This window comes from Primulina eburnea, chromosome 1 (assembly GCF_022965805.1).
Source record: "Primulina eburnea isolate SZY01 chromosome 1, ASM2296580v1, whole genome shotgun sequence".
Taxonomy (NCBI): domain Eukaryota; kingdom Viridiplantae; phylum Streptophyta; class Magnoliopsida; order Lamiales; family Gesneriaceae; genus Primulina; species Primulina eburnea.
The window spans coordinates 48,683,999-48,703,700 of record NC_133101.1 but is presented as its reverse complement, the minus strand read 5'-3'; the positions used below and the strand labels follow the sequence as shown (position 1 = coordinate 48,703,700).

General features: G+C 38.8%; 1 protein-coding gene across 1 annotated transcript; it reads right to left on the bottom strand.

The window, feature by feature from the left end:
- Positions 1–782: 782 nt before the first annotated feature.
- LOC140830214 (uncharacterized) lies at positions 783–5,990 on the bottom strand. Its single transcript, XM_073193499.1, has 9 exons — positions 5,782–5,990; positions 5,358–5,537; positions 5,171–5,246; positions 4,691–4,820; positions 3,336–3,450; positions 2,462–2,553; positions 2,311–2,380; positions 2,106–2,198; positions 783–1,737 (listed from the first exon to the last, which is right to left on the bottom strand). The coding sequence occupies exons 1-9, from the start codon at positions 5,926–5,928 to the stop codon at positions 1,651–1,653; spliced, it is 990 nt and encodes a 329-aa protein (XP_073049600.1). The 5' UTR covers positions 5,929–5,990; the 3' UTR covers positions 783–1,650.
- Between the last annotated feature and the right edge of the window lie 13,712 nt (positions 5,991–19,702).

Here is a 19,702-nt window from a genome sequence, read left to right as displayed (position 1 = left end):
TTAAAAATAATAAAAATCATTGAACACAAATACCTACATAAATACATACATATATATATATATATATATATATATATATATATATATATATATACAAACATATACACACACATCACGTGTAACAGAACGCTAGTAATAACTACTTTAGGTGGTGTAAAATGTACTTTCAGAAATAAAATAGAGTAGTTGGGATAACTTTATCTGAAATACAAAACCACAAATCTTTAAAAAAAAAAAAAACTTATTCAGTATCTCGATCACTTCATCCTGCTTTCCTCTCGACTTTTATTGCATATATGGGGTGACACCCATAAACAACTATAACACACATATTTGTGAAGTACGTCAATCTCAATCTCAGTTAACTAAATATACAAATTAAATTTGTACTCAGATGTTCTCTAGCCGTGATCATTCATTTCATTATGCATCGGAAAATAAGGAAAAAATAATGAATTTTACTTTTGTCCGCAGCTAATATCAACTTGATGTTACTCCAGACTTGGAAGAAAGCATAGTTATATATTCGATTCAACAAATTTCAATTTGCGTTATGATAAAAAAGAGAGACAAGTAAGAATTACAAATACAAGAAATAATTCCAATACTATTTATTTTCCACTATCCATGTCTGGGATTCTATTCTTGCGGAATCTTCCCCATTATGGGTCCGAACCTAACACGACTAAGATTAGTCTGAGATATAGCACGACTTAAGGTGTTGACAAAAAGAATTATGATAATTCGATAGACACCAACATATGATTTCTCAGGATAAGGTATCACATATAAATTGGGTGGTAGGATTGGACACTGAATATTTTAGAATCAATACAACAAATTAAGTCATATTTATATCTATTGTAATGCGCTAAAAAGAATATCAACAAAACTACATTGGGATCAACTGGAGGGATACCAACATACCATCAAGAAGTATTTTATTACGCGATACCAAATACAGGCAGGGTCATAGTTTGCTCAGCAAATCCTCGTCTTGAACATCCTCGAAACCTGCGTAACATGATAAATTTTCCAAGACCCTGCACTAAGTTACGGTTCGATTCCTGGATGTTTCATGTCTCATTTTAATTAGCTTATTCTACAGGGAGGAAAAAGGAATTATGATTACTAAAATGATGCCTAGTGATGAATGATAGATATGGTTGAAATCCTGATGATAAAGATACCTAGGTGTTCCATATAATAAATTATAAAATGTCATGAGATGAAACCCTCATTTTCCTAGGATGAGATGCTATGAGTGCAGGAAATTTTGATCTTCAATATGTTAAGCGTAATGGATGGTTCTAGAGATAATGCTTCTTACTTCCAGGGGCACAAATATGTGTCGAGGAATCATTTTCCTGATATGTGAAGAAAAGCGCAGCTAATACACAACCATGTCAGCTTATAACATGTAACCATATAACTGACCACGATTAAGTTCAAAATCACTCAATATGGCATAGCCTCGAATGCATGTCTTAATGTCTAGTAAACACACCAACAAATATGTTTGCCACTGTGTGGATTCATATAATCATATAGATGACAATGATATGACTTTGATGATGAATCGATGCATGCAACAGCCGCATGATGCATCCTATCATGTAGAGCATAGAGAACAGAATACATTCCTTCCAGCTACTGGTATGTAAGTAATTGCTGCACTCCATTCACGCTTGGGCCACTACCTGGGTTGATGGAATCCTTCCTCTTCCCAAATGGATTCTTCGAATATGTTTCTTGAGGTCAAGATAAAACAATAAAATAAAACAGCAGAGAACGCAACAAAATATTCTTCCTTAATTCCAAGTCATCTCTGTTTTCATTCTCTGTTCACTGAGTATGTGGTTGGAAACAAATAAAGCGGTAGTCATCTAACTGGGTAAAGAGAGGCAAGAGACTAAGGCTGGGAGGCAAACTCCCAAAAATAATGATAGCTAGTTAAACAATGACACGAAGTGCCTTCTGCGAAATCCATTCTTGAAAATGGAAAATAGAACTAAGCAACAAAAGGTCAATGTCAAATCTCTAGGATTGCCTTCAAAACACATCAAAATTTTCAAGAGTTCAACATAAAAAAATCCACCTAAGACATAAGGATATTGAATGCGCATGCCAACAGAACCAGAACTTGGTATTACAGCTCCCTGAAAACTGTGGTGCACATGAGCAGCACTGTTCACATCCTGCGTGAAGCAACAAAACTTCATTTGGCAGTATTGAGAAAAGCAATCAAATCACGACGGAAAAATTAGGGCCCGAGAAGCATCAAGCAAATTAACAAAGCACAAATCTCACCTCAAATTCAATGAAACAAACAGTGTGCCTTTCCTGTCTTATTATTTTCATCTGCTTGAAGCCTGGTTGCCTGCATATATGAAGAGGTACATGGAAGCAGTTGATCAAATATATGAAGCTCCACGACTAAGCAATTGAAGTAAAAACTTACGCGCAGAAGAGGCCCCTCAACTCGTCTTCATTAATATTCTCACCAAGATTTCCAATGAATAGAGTATTGCAAGGAGGATTGTCTTTGGTATTCTACAGAAAATATACAAACTATTACATGAAAATAGAGGCAACTTTCTAGAAGTGATAAGTGCCATGCTTTCCGGTACCGAAAAGAGACTGAGCAAAGCATCAATCTGTCAAATGTGCTAACAATCAGCAACTCGACAAAGGCTAACAAACTCACCAGATCACCTACCGGAAAGAACCAAATATATTAATAGCAATCTGACCCTTTCCTAAAATATTAAAATACACAGGCTACTAATACAAGCCTGCGGTGAGTTGTCACAAAGTCAACTGTCCTATGTTTGCAAGAAAATGACAAGTTTCAGTCATCTGAACAAAAGTAGCATGAGATAATTGACAATCATTCAATCATCAAGCGTTTTGCTTGGAATAATTTCGTCAATTAAAATTAGTTTGATAACCAAAATGATCCTATTCTGGAAATCCTACTTTTTGGTATGTACATCCAACCCTCCACAACAACAAAAATTACTGGCATTACTGCCAAATTCATCATATATTACCGTTAAATAAATTAAAATCCCAAAAAGATTTTTTAAAAAAAGCACAAAAAAGCCTAAAAACCCAAATAGTCCATAGAGCCTAGGACGCATAGGCCGATTAGTCAGTGTCTAGGGCCCTCTAGGTGTCCTTGCCGCCTAGACTGGCCGACTAGCAGTTTTTCAGTGCGGTAGGCCAGCTCCTAGGCCGAATTTTCGAACACCGGTGGATAGTTAAACAAGCTCAGAGCAATAAGCATAAATCAGAAAATTAAATATTAATTAAAAATTGAAAAGTGGCATTACCTGAACAGGTAGATAACTGCTTGCTGTAGGTACAGGAACTGGCGCAGGCATAGGCACGGGAGGAACAGCATAACCTGCATATGGATCATAAGGTGGAGGAGCTGGAGCCATATACCTAAGCCAGGAAATCATGTTATTAATAAGGGAAACGTTTCCATCAACATCCAGTGTTCTAAATTGCGCCCTAGGCGGCCGCCTAGGCGGTAGGCGGAGGTCAGCCGCACCGATAAGGGGCTAGGCGGCCAGCCCAGGCCCTAGGCGGACCTGGGCGCACCTAGGCGGAGGCTGGGCGCCTAGTTGGGCCTGCTTTTTTTAAAAAAAAATTGGACTTCTAAATTTAATGATCCGCTAAGAAACCCATTTAAAAAAATAAAATTTTGGCCCATTAGGTCTGCTGCTTTTCTTTCTGGGCTGCTGTGTTTCTCTCTTTCTCGTTATTTGGTTTCTATTTCATTGCACTCCTCATTCCAGAGGCACCATCTCGTTATTTTCCAGAGGCACTCCTCGTTCCAGGCTGCGTTTCTTTCTTTCTGGTTATTTTCCAGAGGCACCATCTCGTTCCAGAGGCTCAAGTTATTCTTTCTTCTTACTTTCTTGCATATGTTTTTCTCCCTGATTATTGTTCCAACATTGCATCAAGGTGTTTGTTCTTTAACAGACAAATGAGTTGCTTCTTAGTCGAAATTCTTGATAAAACATTGCTGGCTTATTTTGTGATTTGTCTAATTCTGGATTCAAGAACTCAACATCATCTTGCTGTTGATGATTCTTTCGTGTATTTTTCCTGATGATGATGATTCTTTCGTGTATTTTTCCTGATGAAGTGCTGATGATGATTCTTTAGCTAAATTGTTGATGATGATTCTTTCGTGTATTTTTCCTAAAGTGTAGATGGTAAAGGCACATTGATTGAGAGATATTTTAACATGTATTTGTATTCAGCACAATGTCATTCAAACATCTTTAAGAACTTTGCTTCTGTTTTCTTCCTTTCATACTAAATGGAAACCGATTATAGATTCATTAGAGAACTGGTACTAGCTTTTGTGGGTGAATGATGAAGTGTATATATATTTCTTCATTAGCTGACCTATAGAGCAGTGTGCTCTTTTCATTATGCTTGCATTAGCTTAGCTATTGTTGATCATGTGCTTGCATTAGCTTAGCTACCGTAGAATCCGATTAATGGCGCCTGGTCCCCGCCTAGGCGCTAGGCGCTGGGCTAGTGATTTTTGAAACCTTGTCAACATCACTTCACAACCTCAGTTCCATAATTGCGATTTTCAGCCTACAGCTCCGGCTTCCAAGGAAATTTTAACCCAACTTTTAAACATAATGTTTTAAAACCAACATACCCATGTGGTCCCCAAACAGCTGCTGGGGGAGGGTGAAAAGGAGATGGACTTGCAAAGACAGTATGTGTATAATCACCACCAGTTCTCATACGTTTGCTTTGGTCATAAACACTAGAATCAGCAACTATCCCTGCACAGGGAAAAGGGTTAGAAAATAAAATAGCAAAAAATAAAAAATAAAATGACTTGCAGTAAAAATTGGTCTCATAAATTCATTATTGGAAAAGAATTATATGCAATTGGTTATAGTTTAAATCCTAACCCAATTATCATCTATCAAATATACAAGTAGCTAAAGCTAGAAAATCTTGATGTCTCGTACTTCTCCTACCGGATAGTGTAATCAATACCTCCAAGAGAGTAGGATAATCAAACATTCCATAGAAAAAAAATCACGCTCTCAGGTATTTGAAATATTCGTACAAACATAACAAAAAAAGAAAAGATTCAATGGACAGTTAAGAATAGATAAAAGCTCACCCCTTTTCACAAAAAGATTCTTCTTAGCCATCTCAGTGTGCAACACAGACTTCGTGTCCATATCAAAAACCATATCCTATATCCTCACAACACAAAATTAAAATGTGACATTAAACGGATCAATGAAAAGATGAAACAAATAAAAACTAAACCAGAAGATAAAATAACCGAAAACTAATCGAATGACCTGAAGTGCATCCCTAGCAGCAATAGCATGTTGAGGAGTTGCAAAAAGTGCAAAACCCATAGGATGCTCCCCCTTAAAATTCACCTGCGAGGCCTCGTATCCCGGCAGCCACCTCAGTAAGTTCTGAAGCTCTCTCTCCTTAACATCTTCAGGCAAACCCGTGATAAATATCGTTCGCACCTTCGCAGCAGCAAAATAAAAATATTAAATAACACAACTCATGGACTTCAATATGGAATTAGGAAAAAAAAAAAGAAATGATAATGATTCGAAGAAGCCCTAGTATCAAAGCCTAAAACCCTAGAAAATAAATTGCACCCCATCACTCTCCAATCATCACTAAAATTAATTTCCCTATCCAACAAGTGATAGGAAAGAAAAATAATGGATACAAACATTACTCATATGAGAGCAACAGGTTTACCTCATCAGAGGAGAGGCGGGCGGCAGGGTTATCCATAGAAATAGAATGAGAATGCGGATGCGGAGACGGCGCGGTGGCGGTGGCAGTCGGAGGGGCCGCGGCAGGCGGCCATTGCGGGTGATAGGGATGGATTCCGTTCCCCGACATACGGAAAATCGATGAACCAGCGTATCAGTTGCTATCAAATGAAAGTAAGCACATTTCACAGCCTGTATATTATAATATTATATATCTACTGATTCTAGTAAATTTATATATTTAATTACAATTATAATAATTAATATTAATTTTTTGTGTTTTTTCCGGATAAGTGTAACTAGAGATATAAATAATTTAAACCGTTTGTGAGTTATTTGGAGTTTGGTTCGATAAAAAGTTTTTTTGAGTTTGCTTGTTAATCATACCAAGTAAAGTTGAAACTCGATTTCGAGCTCGAAAATTTAATCAAACCAAGCTCAAGACTAATGATATTCGACTCGTGAACTCGCAAACATGTTTAATAATAGACTCTCAAACATGTTCGATAACAGACTCGCGAACTCGAGCTCGGCTTGTTTAGGTGGCTCGTCAGCTTGAGCTCGACTCGTTTAGGTGACTCATAAACTCGAACTTGGCTCATTTGTTGAGTTGACAAATAAAAATATAGTATAAATTTCAATATAAGGAATTGAATACAAAACATAGTTAAAAAAATGAATTTACACCACATAGTCACAATTATATTTTTAATCTTACTTGTCTATCATTATACTAAAATATTCTTTAAAACATAATCAATTAACAGAAATTCACCAACATATTTTTTTTTTCTCAAAAAATTTACATCACTAAGTCATATACGTCGAGTAAATTTACAAATTAGTATCTTAAAATATTATATTAAATTGAATATAATGAATATATATTAATTAAAAAATAAAATTTATTTGGAACAATGAATGGAGTATTATATGATTGAAATTATGCAATGTTATTTATATGGTGATATCAGTGTATGACGAATATTTATCATCTAAATGCTAAATGTATTATTTTGGGATGTTCAATAATATAATGAGTATATGTTTTTTTATTTGTTATTTCGTTTTGGTTATTTATGAATGAATTTATATTTTTATGTCCGATTTAAAATTAGTTCATAGATAGGCTTAATTTTTTAACAAGCTCGAATCAAGCACCAACTCGAGCTCAATTCTATGCTTTACGAGCTCGAAAACGAGCCGAACTCAAGTCAGACTTGTTAAACATGATAAACAAGCTATTAATGAATTAAGCTTGAGCGCGGATTGATTAACATGATAAACAAGCTTTTAACGAGCCGAGCTCGAGCTTAGTAATTTCAATACAAACCAAACTCAAGCTCGATAATAGAAGCTCGAATCGAGCTCGATCCTCAAAAAATATTAAACGAGCCAAGCTCAAGCCTGATACTGTTTGGTTTGGTTTGGATCATTTACATCCCTAAGTGTAACACCGATTTTTCACTAGAAATTACATAAAAAAAATTGGATCAATTGGAGGGGTGTATCGAGAATACAAAATTATAATCCATATTATATATTGTTATATATTTATTCTATTTTACTAAAGTTGAGAACATGATAGAAACCGTCATGGACACCAAAATATGTATATTCATTTTGGCCCTCCATTATGGACAAATTCACCAAAACTGTTTTCTATCAAAATTTCAGTGTAATCCCTCACTATTTCTTATAATTATATTTTGATTCTCATTTAATTATAAATCAAATGAATTACAAAAATATTATACAAGCACGCGTTGCATCAGTATGTTAGTTATATTATTAAGTTTGAGACATTTAGAGTAACTAAATTTTAGTGTCATGGTTGTTTTAATAATTATATATATTAGTAAAGTGTTAAAACTTTAATCCAAATAACATGTAGCTCAGTGGTTAGAGTCTTTGTTTCCTAAGCATATGTGAGGATTTAGAATTTCGAAAATTTCGAAACAAATCATGTAAGTAATAAAAATCGAAATTATTCTTAAAACTTTAAACTTAACTATAAAACTCAACTATAAACTTAAAATTTCAGCTAACACGGCTCTAGGGAGTAACTCAAAAGCTCGAGGATTAACTCAAAAGGGATCCACGCCATAAGAAACCGCAACAATCGAAGAGTCATCGCCAGAGGAGTAAACCCCCAGCTCATGAACCCGATATTTTAGCTCAAGGAAGCTAATCCCTTATTGTCCTAAAAGAATCGAAAATGGAGCTAGGAGAAGAGTTAAAGGACTAGACAAATTTAATATGCAAGAGATGACCATTGAGTTAACCAAAATGACCCTTGAGTTTGGATAAAGTTTGAATATTTTGAGGCTACTTGGACCATCAACCTTGGGCACTTGGAGGGGCAAGTTTTGGCTGAATGGAGGCAAGGGTAAGATCACTCTTCCACCTATAAATATCACATCATGTAGAGCCAAAAAAAAAAAAAAATCAGTACACGTAAAACTCATGCATTTATTTAAATTGTTTATTTAAGTTTAAATTGATTTTCAGCGATGCATGATTTATTCGAATGCATCATTTTAAATTATTTATGTTTATGAGATGCACGTTAAAATATTTTCTTGAGTTTCATGTTTCAGACGATTATTCGATGCGAGATTGAGGAAAAGAGACCGACGACGATTTTGGCGATTTTAAAATGTGGTATTTGATTTTAAATTAAAAATGGGGCATTTTAAATGTTTTATTTAATTTTATCATTTTTAAAGCCTAATTTAATTATTAAGAGATTTTATGACTTTAAATTTTTTAAAGATTTGTCACTTGTACATTTTATTTTAAATTAAGAGATTTTATTTAAAGTTAAAGGAATGTTAGTATTTTAATTAGTTGTTAATTATCAATTAAGCACATAATCACCCCTAATTACCTACACTAATGCACGCACACACACTTTTACACCAACTTATACACGACACACACACACATTCACATTTTCATTTGCCTTGTTTTAATTTTTGAGAGCAAAGTAGGGTTCTAAGAACAAGAGATCAGCCGCCCCTCCCTCTTCAGTTTTCCAGCAGATTTTCTGATAGGATCGGTTAATCGAGTAAGGAGTGTTTAGAAGGGGGTTGAATAAACACTGCTCAAATTTAAAATATTCTTAGACAATATGAGTTCAGTTCTGTTACAAACTGAACCTAAATATTCCGTCGGTCAACAACAATCAGTTAAACTGAATAAAACAGTTGCGGAAAACTAACTGACTGAAAGATAGAATATATAACTGAAAATGGTAACTGAAATAATGACACAGTAAGTTTCTGGATGTTCGGAGAATTGAATAACTCCTACGTCACCCCTTCTATCACGAAGATAGGATATCCACTAAAAGACTTTGATCAAATACACGACACTGTACTGACCCACTTCAGTTTGGACTTATCACTTTGTCAAAACTGAAACTCTTAGCATACAACACTTTTATAGATCGTAACTGATCTTAGCACAACTTAGAAAATCTATAAAGATTACAAAGTGCTAAATAATCTCAAGAATGTAGTCTTGAATACTACTGATATGACTAATAAGCGTGAGCTTTGATTTCTGATTGCGAGTAGATATTTTTGCAGCGTAACAGCAAGTAGAATAGGATAACTGAAAGTCGGGGGGTCTTCAGTTGCTGTTCGTCGACTATTTATAGGCTCTCCTCTCAACGGTAACATTAAAGAATGTTTGAATATTCTAACCGTTGATTGCCACGTCGATATATTCTGACAATCGTACACTGTTTATTCTGCAATGCGGCGTTCCACTACTAGTTGCAGGTATATGTACTATTTTGTCTGTTGTCGCTTTCAACTGATGATGTGTACAACTGTGAGGTCAGCTGGTAATGAATCAGTTGCCGAAAATGAACTTCAGTTGTAGAACAGTTGACTGGGTTCAGCAGATGACGTGTTCAGTTGTTTAGTTCAGTTGTTAAGTTCAGTTGGTGAGTCTTTTTGTCAAAGCACCGGAATTAAGTTTCCAACATTTTCGTAAGTTTTTCTTCAAGAAAATCGTTCCACGATCCTCCCGGATCAGTCCTCGCACCGTTTCCGCTTCGGTATCACCGTATCGTGAGTTTTAAATATCAAACGGTATGTATATTCTTTCATTTTCGCATCGATATTGTCATAGTAATAATTTTGATGTTTATTGTCTGAAAACATGTGTATGTTATGCAAAATTTTGAGAAAAATTGTTGGGATCGATTTTTAGATGATTTTTGGATCTCAAAACTCGAAATTTTCTATCATTTTAAATATTGCGCTTTTTTGATCGATTTTCTGGAAAAACTTTCAACATATAAAAGGTATTAATTTTTTATACATTCTATTTGACAGTAAATTAGTAATTTTTGGACAAGAAATGAGTGGGTTATGATCGTTTTCATGGGACTGCTCCAACTATAATTTTCTGAAAATATGTTCTTGACGTGTTATTGAAGTTTAATTGTTGCAAACTTCATTGGGAACCATTCGTGATCGTTGCTACGTTTAAGTAGTGTGAGTATGATGTTGGGATGAATTTTGATACTTCGTTTCGTGTCGATGGTCCTTGGGTGCATTTGAAGTCGTAGGAAAAGCTTTGGTGTGTGTTCACGGGTTGTGTTACGTTGTTTGTGATGCGTAGTTGTTTTGGGACGTTTGTTTGAGTTTGAATCAGTGTCATTGTAGTGCCCAAATTCAATACACGTATAACCCATACATTTATTTAATTATTAAAGCATTTATTTAATTTTAAAACGAGTCTTAGTAGTGCATGATTTATTTAATGCATTATTTTAAAATAATTACGTTTGTGTTATGCACGTTAAAATGTTTTTCGAGTTTCATGTTCAGGCGATTATTCGAGGCGAGATCGAGGAAAAGACCGGTGACGATTTTTAGCAATTTAAAATGTGGTATTTTATTTTAAGTTGAGGATGGAGCATTTTAAATAATGTATTAAGTTTTTAGTATTTTAAAAACCTTATTTATGTATTTAATAATTTAAGAGTTTAGAACTGTTAAAATAAGTGTGTAATTATTTTAATGGAGGATTTTGATTAAATTAGCATGTGTTAACCTTTAATTAGTATTTTAATTAGTTAATTTAGCACTAATTTCTCCTAATTAAAAACCCACACACACGTTACACACACTCACACACATTTACATGTTTTTACACACACTAAAACAGACAACACACCCTACGCATCTTATTTTCAGATTTTTAAAAGAGAGAAAATGTAGTGCCCAAATTTAATACACGTATAACCCATGCATTCATTTAATTATTAAATCATTTAAATTAATATTAAATGAGTTTCGGCGATGCATGATTTATTTAAATGTATTATTTTAAATTAATTATGTTTATGCGATGCACGTTAAAACGTTTTTCGAGTTTCATGTTTCAGGCGATTACTCGAGGCGGGATCGAGGAATGGACCGGTGACGATTTTTGGTACTTTAAAATGTGGTATTTTAATTTTTAGTCAAGAATGGGGCGTTTTAAATAAATTATTTAGTTGTTAGTATTTTAAAGCCTAATTTAATTAGTAGGTAATTTTGGTGATTTTAAACTTTTAGAGATACGACACTTGTGCATTTTATTTTAAATTAGGAGATTTTGTTAAAGTTAGAGGTGTGTTAGTATTTTAATTAGTTGTTAATTACTAATTAAGAAATTTATTTCCTAATTAAACTTCCCTAATCCCCTCCCCACTACCCAAACTCACGCACACACTTACTTTCTCACACACACTCACGTACAAACACACACACAATTACTTCACAAGCAAATTTTCAGATTTTAATATTTTGTGAGGAGAATTCTTAGGGTTCTTAGGGAGAGAAGCAGCCGCCCTTTCTCCAAAATATTTCCAGCAACTTTTCGTATATTTTATCACAAGATTTTAGCGCCACGTTCATCCCGGTTCAACCCTCACGCCATCTCCGCTTCGACATCGCCGTTACGGTATCTCAAATCATATAAAGGCACGTATAATCTGTTCTTGCTGTGTCGATCAAGTCATATACTGTATTGCGTTGTTTTTATGCGTAAAAGTTATGTATGATGATAGTATTTTGAGCGGATCACGAATCGGATCAATTTCGAAGGAAAATTTTTAGATCTAAAACTCGTTTTTCTGTTCATGTCAAAACTGCGATTTTTCTGTTCATATTTTGGGAAAACTTTCAACGGCAAAAACGTAGAACTCTTCGATACCTTCGAATTGATATATGATTCGAAATTTTTGGACGAAAAAATGAGTGAGTTATGATATTTTCCGTGCGACTGCGCAAACTGGAATTTTCAGAAAATTATGTTATTGATACGTTTCTTGAAGTTTATTGTTGCAGGCTTCGTTGGGGATCGACGGGTGTTTGTTGCTGCGAATAAGTATATTGGTAAAGATGTTTGGAGTATTTTTGAGGCTTTGTTTCATGTCGTTAGGCACCACGTTGAATTAAGCGTCGTAGGAGGAGAAATTGATATCAAATCCGTTTTGTGTCGTTGGTTGTGAATTGTTACGCTTGGGGTTGATTTTAATGTTCACTCAGGTTTGGCATATTGTTATGGTGTTCTATGAATGTCTTGAGGAGTAGTTTTGTAGCCATTGAAGTTGATTAGGGAGAAGAATTTTAGTTGACAGATTTTCACGCAGGTTTCAGCGTTCAGTAGCTATACGGACCCAGGGACGGACCCTGACACGGGGTCCGTGTCTTTGCTTTCCCCTTGGTGCGTCTATACAGTAGGTACACGGACCTGGTTCCGGATCCTTACACGGGGTCCGTGCCCCGTCCCTTCCCGAGTACTCCTATCACAGTATGTACACGGACCCTCACCCGGACCCTCACACGGGGTCCGTGTCTTCGAGTTTCAGTCGATGTCCTCTTCCAGAGCCTACACGGACCCCCATCCGGACCCAAGCACGGGGTCCGTGCCTCCTTCATTTTTTTGACATGTACTTTACAGTAGGTAGACGGACCCGTACACGGACCCGGGCTAGGGATCCGTGTACACACTGTTTGGGAAAAATATATTTTTGGTACTTTTAAGTTCGAAGTTATGGCTTAGTGCAAGGATTTTTAAGGTCATGTCATGGATAATTATAGAAGGTCCTAAGGTATGATCGAGCTTGAGAGTAAGTATGATTTCTACGTCTAAGTTTTGCATGTTAAACTTTGAATTCATGTTAGTACGTTGCAGCAACTACCCCGGTCGAAGTCCAACGAATCCCTCAACGCCAAGTAAGTATGTTGACGTGCAAAGGAAATATGTTTAAGTTTTTGAGGTATGCTAAATGTCTTGTGACCATATTATGTAGGATTGGAAAGCGTTAAATTATGAACGGGGATCAATCCGCCCGTTAAATTATGAACGGGTTAGATCGTGGTTGTGAAGCGTTAAATTATGAACGTGGATCAACTGGCCTGTTAAATTATGAACAGGGATCTTATGTATGTGACAGTGGATACGTCTCTGTCAGCCCAGTACTGTGGTGTGTCTGATCAGGCGTCTATTATGTATGGGTCACTTGCTGTAGTAGCCCGAATTCCAAATTGGGTAATTAACGGATTAATGGTGATTAAGAAGGTTTAATGTGTAATTTTGACCGTGATCATGATCGGACGGACCGAAGATGGTTCGGTAGCACCGAAGAGTTCGGACGATCCGAAGTGGGTTCGGTGGATCCGATCATGAGGTGTCAAGAGTTGATCGACACGTCAGTTTGCATGCAAGTTCGGATGATCCGAAGTGTAGGTTCGGTGGATCCGATCATGAGGTGTCAAGAGCCGATGGACACGTGGGAGTTCGGACGTTCCGAAGTGGGTTCGGTGGATCCGAACATAGCCTATAAATAGTGCTCGGATTTCCACATTTTGTATTGTCAATTCTTGAAGTTGTGTCTCATTTTGAGAGGTTTGGAAGGTTTCTAGGGTTAGTTTGTCGGTCGAGCGTTAGACAAGAGCTGCCAAGATTAGTAGCGTAGTGACGCCTGAGTTACGAGGCAATCGACATCAAAGGGCTGTCGACGGACGAAGGTAAACCCTAAACCTTTGGTAGTACTGGTTTTGCTAGTCGAGCATGGTAGTATTGTTCATTGGGTATGCTTTTGATGCGTAGGCTTGTTCTAGACCTGATTAGCGGTGTTGCGTAAGGCTAGGCTTGCTGTAATAGAGGTACGAAAGTACTATCCGAGATATCCTGGTCGAGTATACATCCTTATATGTGTTGCATGATTATGTGGTGCATTGATATATGTCATATGATGCATGCTATTATGTCACGTTTTATGATGCATGTTGCATTTCATGTTGAGCCGTATCTCCTTCGAGATAGCCTTTACTGTTGAGCTGTATCTCTTTCGAGATAAGCTATATCTTGTGGGGCCGCTCAGCCCTGTCTTGTGTTGTGGACGCATGGACACCGAGAGTACACAGTGGCCGACGGGTCCGGAGGGCTTCGGTGATCCGGGACATTTTAGGTCCACGTCTGTTCTTGTAGTGGATGCAGTGACCCAGAGGAGTACCGCGCGGCACTATCCACTTGGCGCCTCTAGACTGAGCATTTTGAGATCCTTTGTGACTCCTATTTTCTTGACTACCCTGGTATCATATCATAGCATGTGCATCTCATATAGGTTTGTATACTCATGCTTTTGTACTGGGCGTTCTTATCGCTCACATCCTCGGTTTTGTTTATCTTGGACACCCCATTCCCACGGGGCAGGCCTCAGGTTGGACAGCTCAGGAGGAGGAGGAGGAGGACGTTGAGTAGATGGTTGGTTTAGTTCTTCGATATCTTTTTGATTCGATATGGTTGTACCGATTATATTTTGAGTTGTTCTGATTTCGATTGGGTTGTATAACTATTGTCTTCGGCCATTTTTCCGCTATTATCTCTGATTATTATTAATTAAGTTAATTGCATGCTTAGTTCTTGATTAGTAGTTGATTCTGGAACGGGTCACTACATTTATGGTATCAGAGCATGCTTACGATTTTGGGATATAGATTCTGTTTTGGGATTTTCGTTGACCATTTTACCATTTTCCCCATTCTATCTTGTAGCGATGGCTGACCACTTTGGTGATGAGAGTAGACAGGGAAGTGTAGGTCGTTGGGGTGACCAGGACGATCGTAGGCGTCATCGTGAACATCGTCATCGTCGGGATGGTCCTAGGCGTTTTGATTTGCACCGTTTCATTCAGATGGGGCCTAAGCCTTTAGTCGGCGGTGAGACTCCCGATGATGCTGAGGATTGGTTAGAGCGCATGGAGAGTTGTTTCCGTGCATTCCAGTGCACCGAGGAGCAGAGGATGGAGACCCTTAGTTTTCTTCTCGAGGGCCGTGCGCGCAAGTGGTGGCGATCGACTTCTGCGCCGATAGTCCAGTCCCAGGGTAGGGTGACTTGGGCCGATTTCCGTGCAGCTTTCATGCAGCTGTATTTTCCTCCAGCCCTTCGCCAGGCAAAGACGATTGAGCTCCTGAATCTTAAGCAGGGGAGTATGTCTATTGATGAATATCAGCAGAAGTTCTTCGAGTTGTTACCCTTTGCCCCTCATATCAGTGGCAGTTCTGAGGCCAAGTATGACCATTTCCTTCAGGGTCTTAACCAGGAGATTTTTGATCGAGTCACTGTCTGTGATAATCCTACTTCTTATGATGGGTTAGTGAACCGGTGTCGCCAGGCAGAGATCAGTCTCCAGCGTGGTAGGGCTATTCTTTCTTCTAGACCTCCGAGTACTTTGAGCCCTCGATCTCAGTCTTTCAAGAAATCTGGTTCTTCTTCTTCTGGATCTGGATCACGGTCTAGCGGTGTTTTCCGCTTTGGTAAGAAGAAGGTTTCTTGTGTGCATTGTGGGAAGAACCATCCATCGGAGCAATGCCGATCAGCCGCGGGAGCTTGTTTTCAGTGCGGAGAGATGGGTCATCTCAAGAAGAATTGTCCTCAGTTGCGAGGTGGAGCAGGATCTGGTTCCGGATCTCAGACGACTGTTCAGCAGAGGAGGCAGGGTCAGGCAGTGGGTAGTTCAAATCTTCGACCTCGTGCCCAAGGTCAGGTTTTTGCGCTGAACCAGGATCAGGCTGCAGATGAAACGGAGAGAGTCATAGCAGGTACTTTTCGTTTATGCGGTATTCCTGCTTTTGTTCTTATTGATACCGGAGCATCTCATTCATTCATTTCTGCACGATTTGTTAAGCGTCATAAGTTACCGTATGTTTCTCTAGACGTCATTCTTTCCGTTTCTACCCCGATGGGTCATTCGGTGTTAGCAAAGCGTCTAGTGATGGGTTGTCCCTTAGATTTTGAGGGTAACGAATTGATTGCGAATCTTATGATCCTGGAGATGGAAGATTTTGATTGTATTCTAGGTATAGACCTATTGACTACATACCGAGCTACCGTGGATTGTTACCAGAAGCTTGTTCAGTTTCGTACGACTGAGAGCTCTAGTTGGTTTTTCTATGGTGAGGGAGCGCGACCTCCGATGCCAGTGGTATCTGCTCTGAAAGCCTGTCGTGCTTTAGAGGCGGGCGGGGAAGGCTACCTCATCTATGCGATTGATTCATCCACAGGTAGTGTTGGTATAGAGGATATTCCAGTGGTTTGTGAATTTCCTGATGTTTTCCCAGATGAGATTCCTAGTTTTCCTCCGGTTAGAGAGGTGGAATTTGGCATTGAGTTAATGCCAGGGACTGCACCGATTTCTCGTGCCCCCTATCGTCTTGCTCCGTCAGAGATGAGAGAATTGAAGCAGCAATTGCAGGATCTTCTTGATAAAGGTTATATTCGCCCGAGTGTTTCACCTTGGGGAGCTCCAGTCTTGTTTGTCAAGAAGAAAGATGGATCTATGCGATTGTGCATTGATTATCGCCAGCTGAATCGTGTGACGATCAAAAACAAGTATCCGTTACCTCGTATCGATGATTTGTTCGATCAGCTTCAGGGTACCTCTGTTTACTCCAAGATTGACTTGCGATCGGGTTATCATCAGATGAGAGTTAGAGATGATGATATTTCCAAGACTGCATTTCGTACTCGATATGGGCATTACGAGTTCTAGTTATGCCATTTGGATTGACGAATGCGCCAGCGGTGTTCATGGATCTGATGAATCGAGTCTTTCGGGATTTTCTAGATCAGTTTGTTGTGGTTTTCATCGACGATATCTTGATTTATTCTCACAGTGTGGAAGAGCATATCCAGCACTTGAGGATTGTGTTGCAGATTCTTCGTGAGAAGCAATTGTATGCTAAGCTGAGTAAGTGCGAGTTCTGGATTGATCGTGTAGTATTCCTTGGTCATGTGATTTCCAAGGAAGGAATTTCTGTGGATCCCAGCAAGATCGAAGCAGTGCTGAATTGGTCACGTCCTACGACGGTGGCTGAGATCCGTAGTTTTCTAGGTCTGGCAGGGTATTATCGTCGCTTCATCGTGAATTTCTCTCAGGTAGCTAGACCATTGTCGCAGCTTACTCGGAAGGATGTTCCATTTGAGTGGTCATCTGAGTGCGAAGATAGTTTCAGAGAGCTTCGTCGACTTCTGACTTCTGCACCTGTTTTGGCGTTACCGTCAGGATCTGATGGTTTCAGTGTTTACACCGATGCTTCTTTTCAAGGCTTAGGGTGTGTGTTGACGCAGAATGGTCATGTGATCGCTTATGCTTCCAGACAGTTGAAACCTCACGAGGAAAAGTATCCTATTCATGATCTAGAATTAGCTGCTATTGTGTTCGCGCTGAAGATCTGGCGTCATTACTTGTACGGGGTTAAGTTTGAAATTTTTACTGATCATAAGAGTCTGAAGTATCTGTTCACTCAGGCTGAGTTGAACATGAGACAACGTCGTTGGATGGATCTACTTAAAGATTATGACTGCGAGATCAAATACCATCCAGGTTCTGCGAATCTCACAGCCGATGCTCTTAGTCGCAAGGTGAGAGTCTCTGCACTTCAGACCAGTGCTATGATTAGTACTATCCAGGATTGTTGTTCGTTGGGATTTAATTTCAAACATCGGAAAGGTATGGAGAGCATTCGTGTTGCTACCATTTTATCTGAGCCAGCTTTGTTCGCTCGGATTCGAGATGCACAGATGTCTGATCTCAAGACTCAGAGATTAGCCCGATTGGTTGGTGGAGATAGCAATTTCCATTATCAGTCTAATGGTCTTCTGTGTTTGTCTAATCGGGTTGTGGTACCAGAGGATGATACTTTGAGGGAAGAGATCTTGGCTCAGGCTCATCGAAGCAAGTTGAGTGTCCATCCGGGAAGCAACAAGATGTATAAAGATTTGAGGACACGATTTTGGTGGAAAGGGATGAAGCGCAGCGTTTATCAGTTTGTTTCCAAGTGTCTTGTTTGTCAGCAGGTTAAGGCAGAGCACCGTCGACCGGGAGGATTATTGTTGAACTTACCTATTCCCGAATGGAAGTGGGAGCATATCGCGATGGACTTCATTACTCACTTACCATTGTCTTCGAGGAATAGTGATGCTATTTGGGTAGTGGTGGATCGACTCACCAAGTCTGCTCATTTTTGTCATATAACCGTGATTTCACTTTCGATCGTATGGCTCGATTGTACATTCAAGAGATTGTACGTTTGCATGGGGTGCCAGTTAGTATTGTCAGTGACAGAGATCCTCGTTTTACCTCACGATTTTGGGGTAGTTTCCAGGCGGTATTGGGTACGTCCCTAAGTTTAAGTACAGCTTATCATCCAGAGACCGACGGTCAGACGGAGAGGACTATCCGTACACTTGAGGATATGATGCGAGCTTGTGTGATGGATTTCGGAACCGCTTGGCAGGATCATTTGCCTTTGATTGAGTTCGCGTACAACAACAGCTATCATCGTAGTATTGGTATGGCACCATTTGAGGCGTTGTATGGGCGACGTTGTCGTACTCCATTATTTTGGGATGAAGTTGGGGAACGACATGTTGAGGGACCGGAGTTAGTCCAGCAGGCTATTGATAAGGTTGCAATAATCAAGAAACGGATTAAGATCGCTCAGGATCGACAGGCTAGTTATGCGAACACCAAGCGGCGACCTCTTTATTTTCAGCCAGGTGAGAAAGTGTTTCTCCGAGTTTCGCCTTTTCGCAGGATTTTGAGATTTGGTCTCAAGGGTAAGCTGTCTCCGAGATTTATTGGTCCATTTGAAATATTGGAAAGCGTGGGAGATTTGGCTTACAGACTTGCATTGCCGCCGTACCTATCAAGTATTCATGATGTGTTCCACGTATCTTTGTTGAGACGATACGTAGCAGATGAGTCTCACATTTTGCATCCCTCTGAAGTTCAACTAAATTCAGATTTGTCTTACGTGGAACGACCAGTGCGGATCCTCGATCGCAAAGACAAGGTGTTGCGGAATAAGATCATTCCTCTTGTCTTAGTTCAGTGGCAGCGCAGAGGCACTGAAGAAGCCACTTGGGAGTTAGAAAGTCGTATGCGTTCGGAGCATCCAGAGCTCTTTTGAGTTGTACTATGGTTGTAATATGGAGGTGTGTGTGTTTTTCCGTTGTAATCCAAATATCAGTTGTATTCAACAACAATTGAGATGTAATAACAATGTTGTTATTTCAGTTTTTGTTCATCCTATAAACTTGATTTCGAGGACGAAATCTTTTTAAGGGGGGGAGAATGTAGTAGCCCGAATTCCAAATTGGGTAATTAACGGATTAATGGTGATTAAGAAGGTTTAATGTGTAATTTTGACCGTGGTCATGATCGGACGGACCGAAGATGGTTCGGTAGCACCGAAGAGTTCGGACGATCCGAAGTGGGTTCGGTGGATCCGATCATGAGGTGTCAAGAGTTGATCGACACGTCAGTTTGCATGCAAGTTCGGATGATCCGAAGTGTAGGTTCGGTGGATCCGATCATGAGGTGTCAA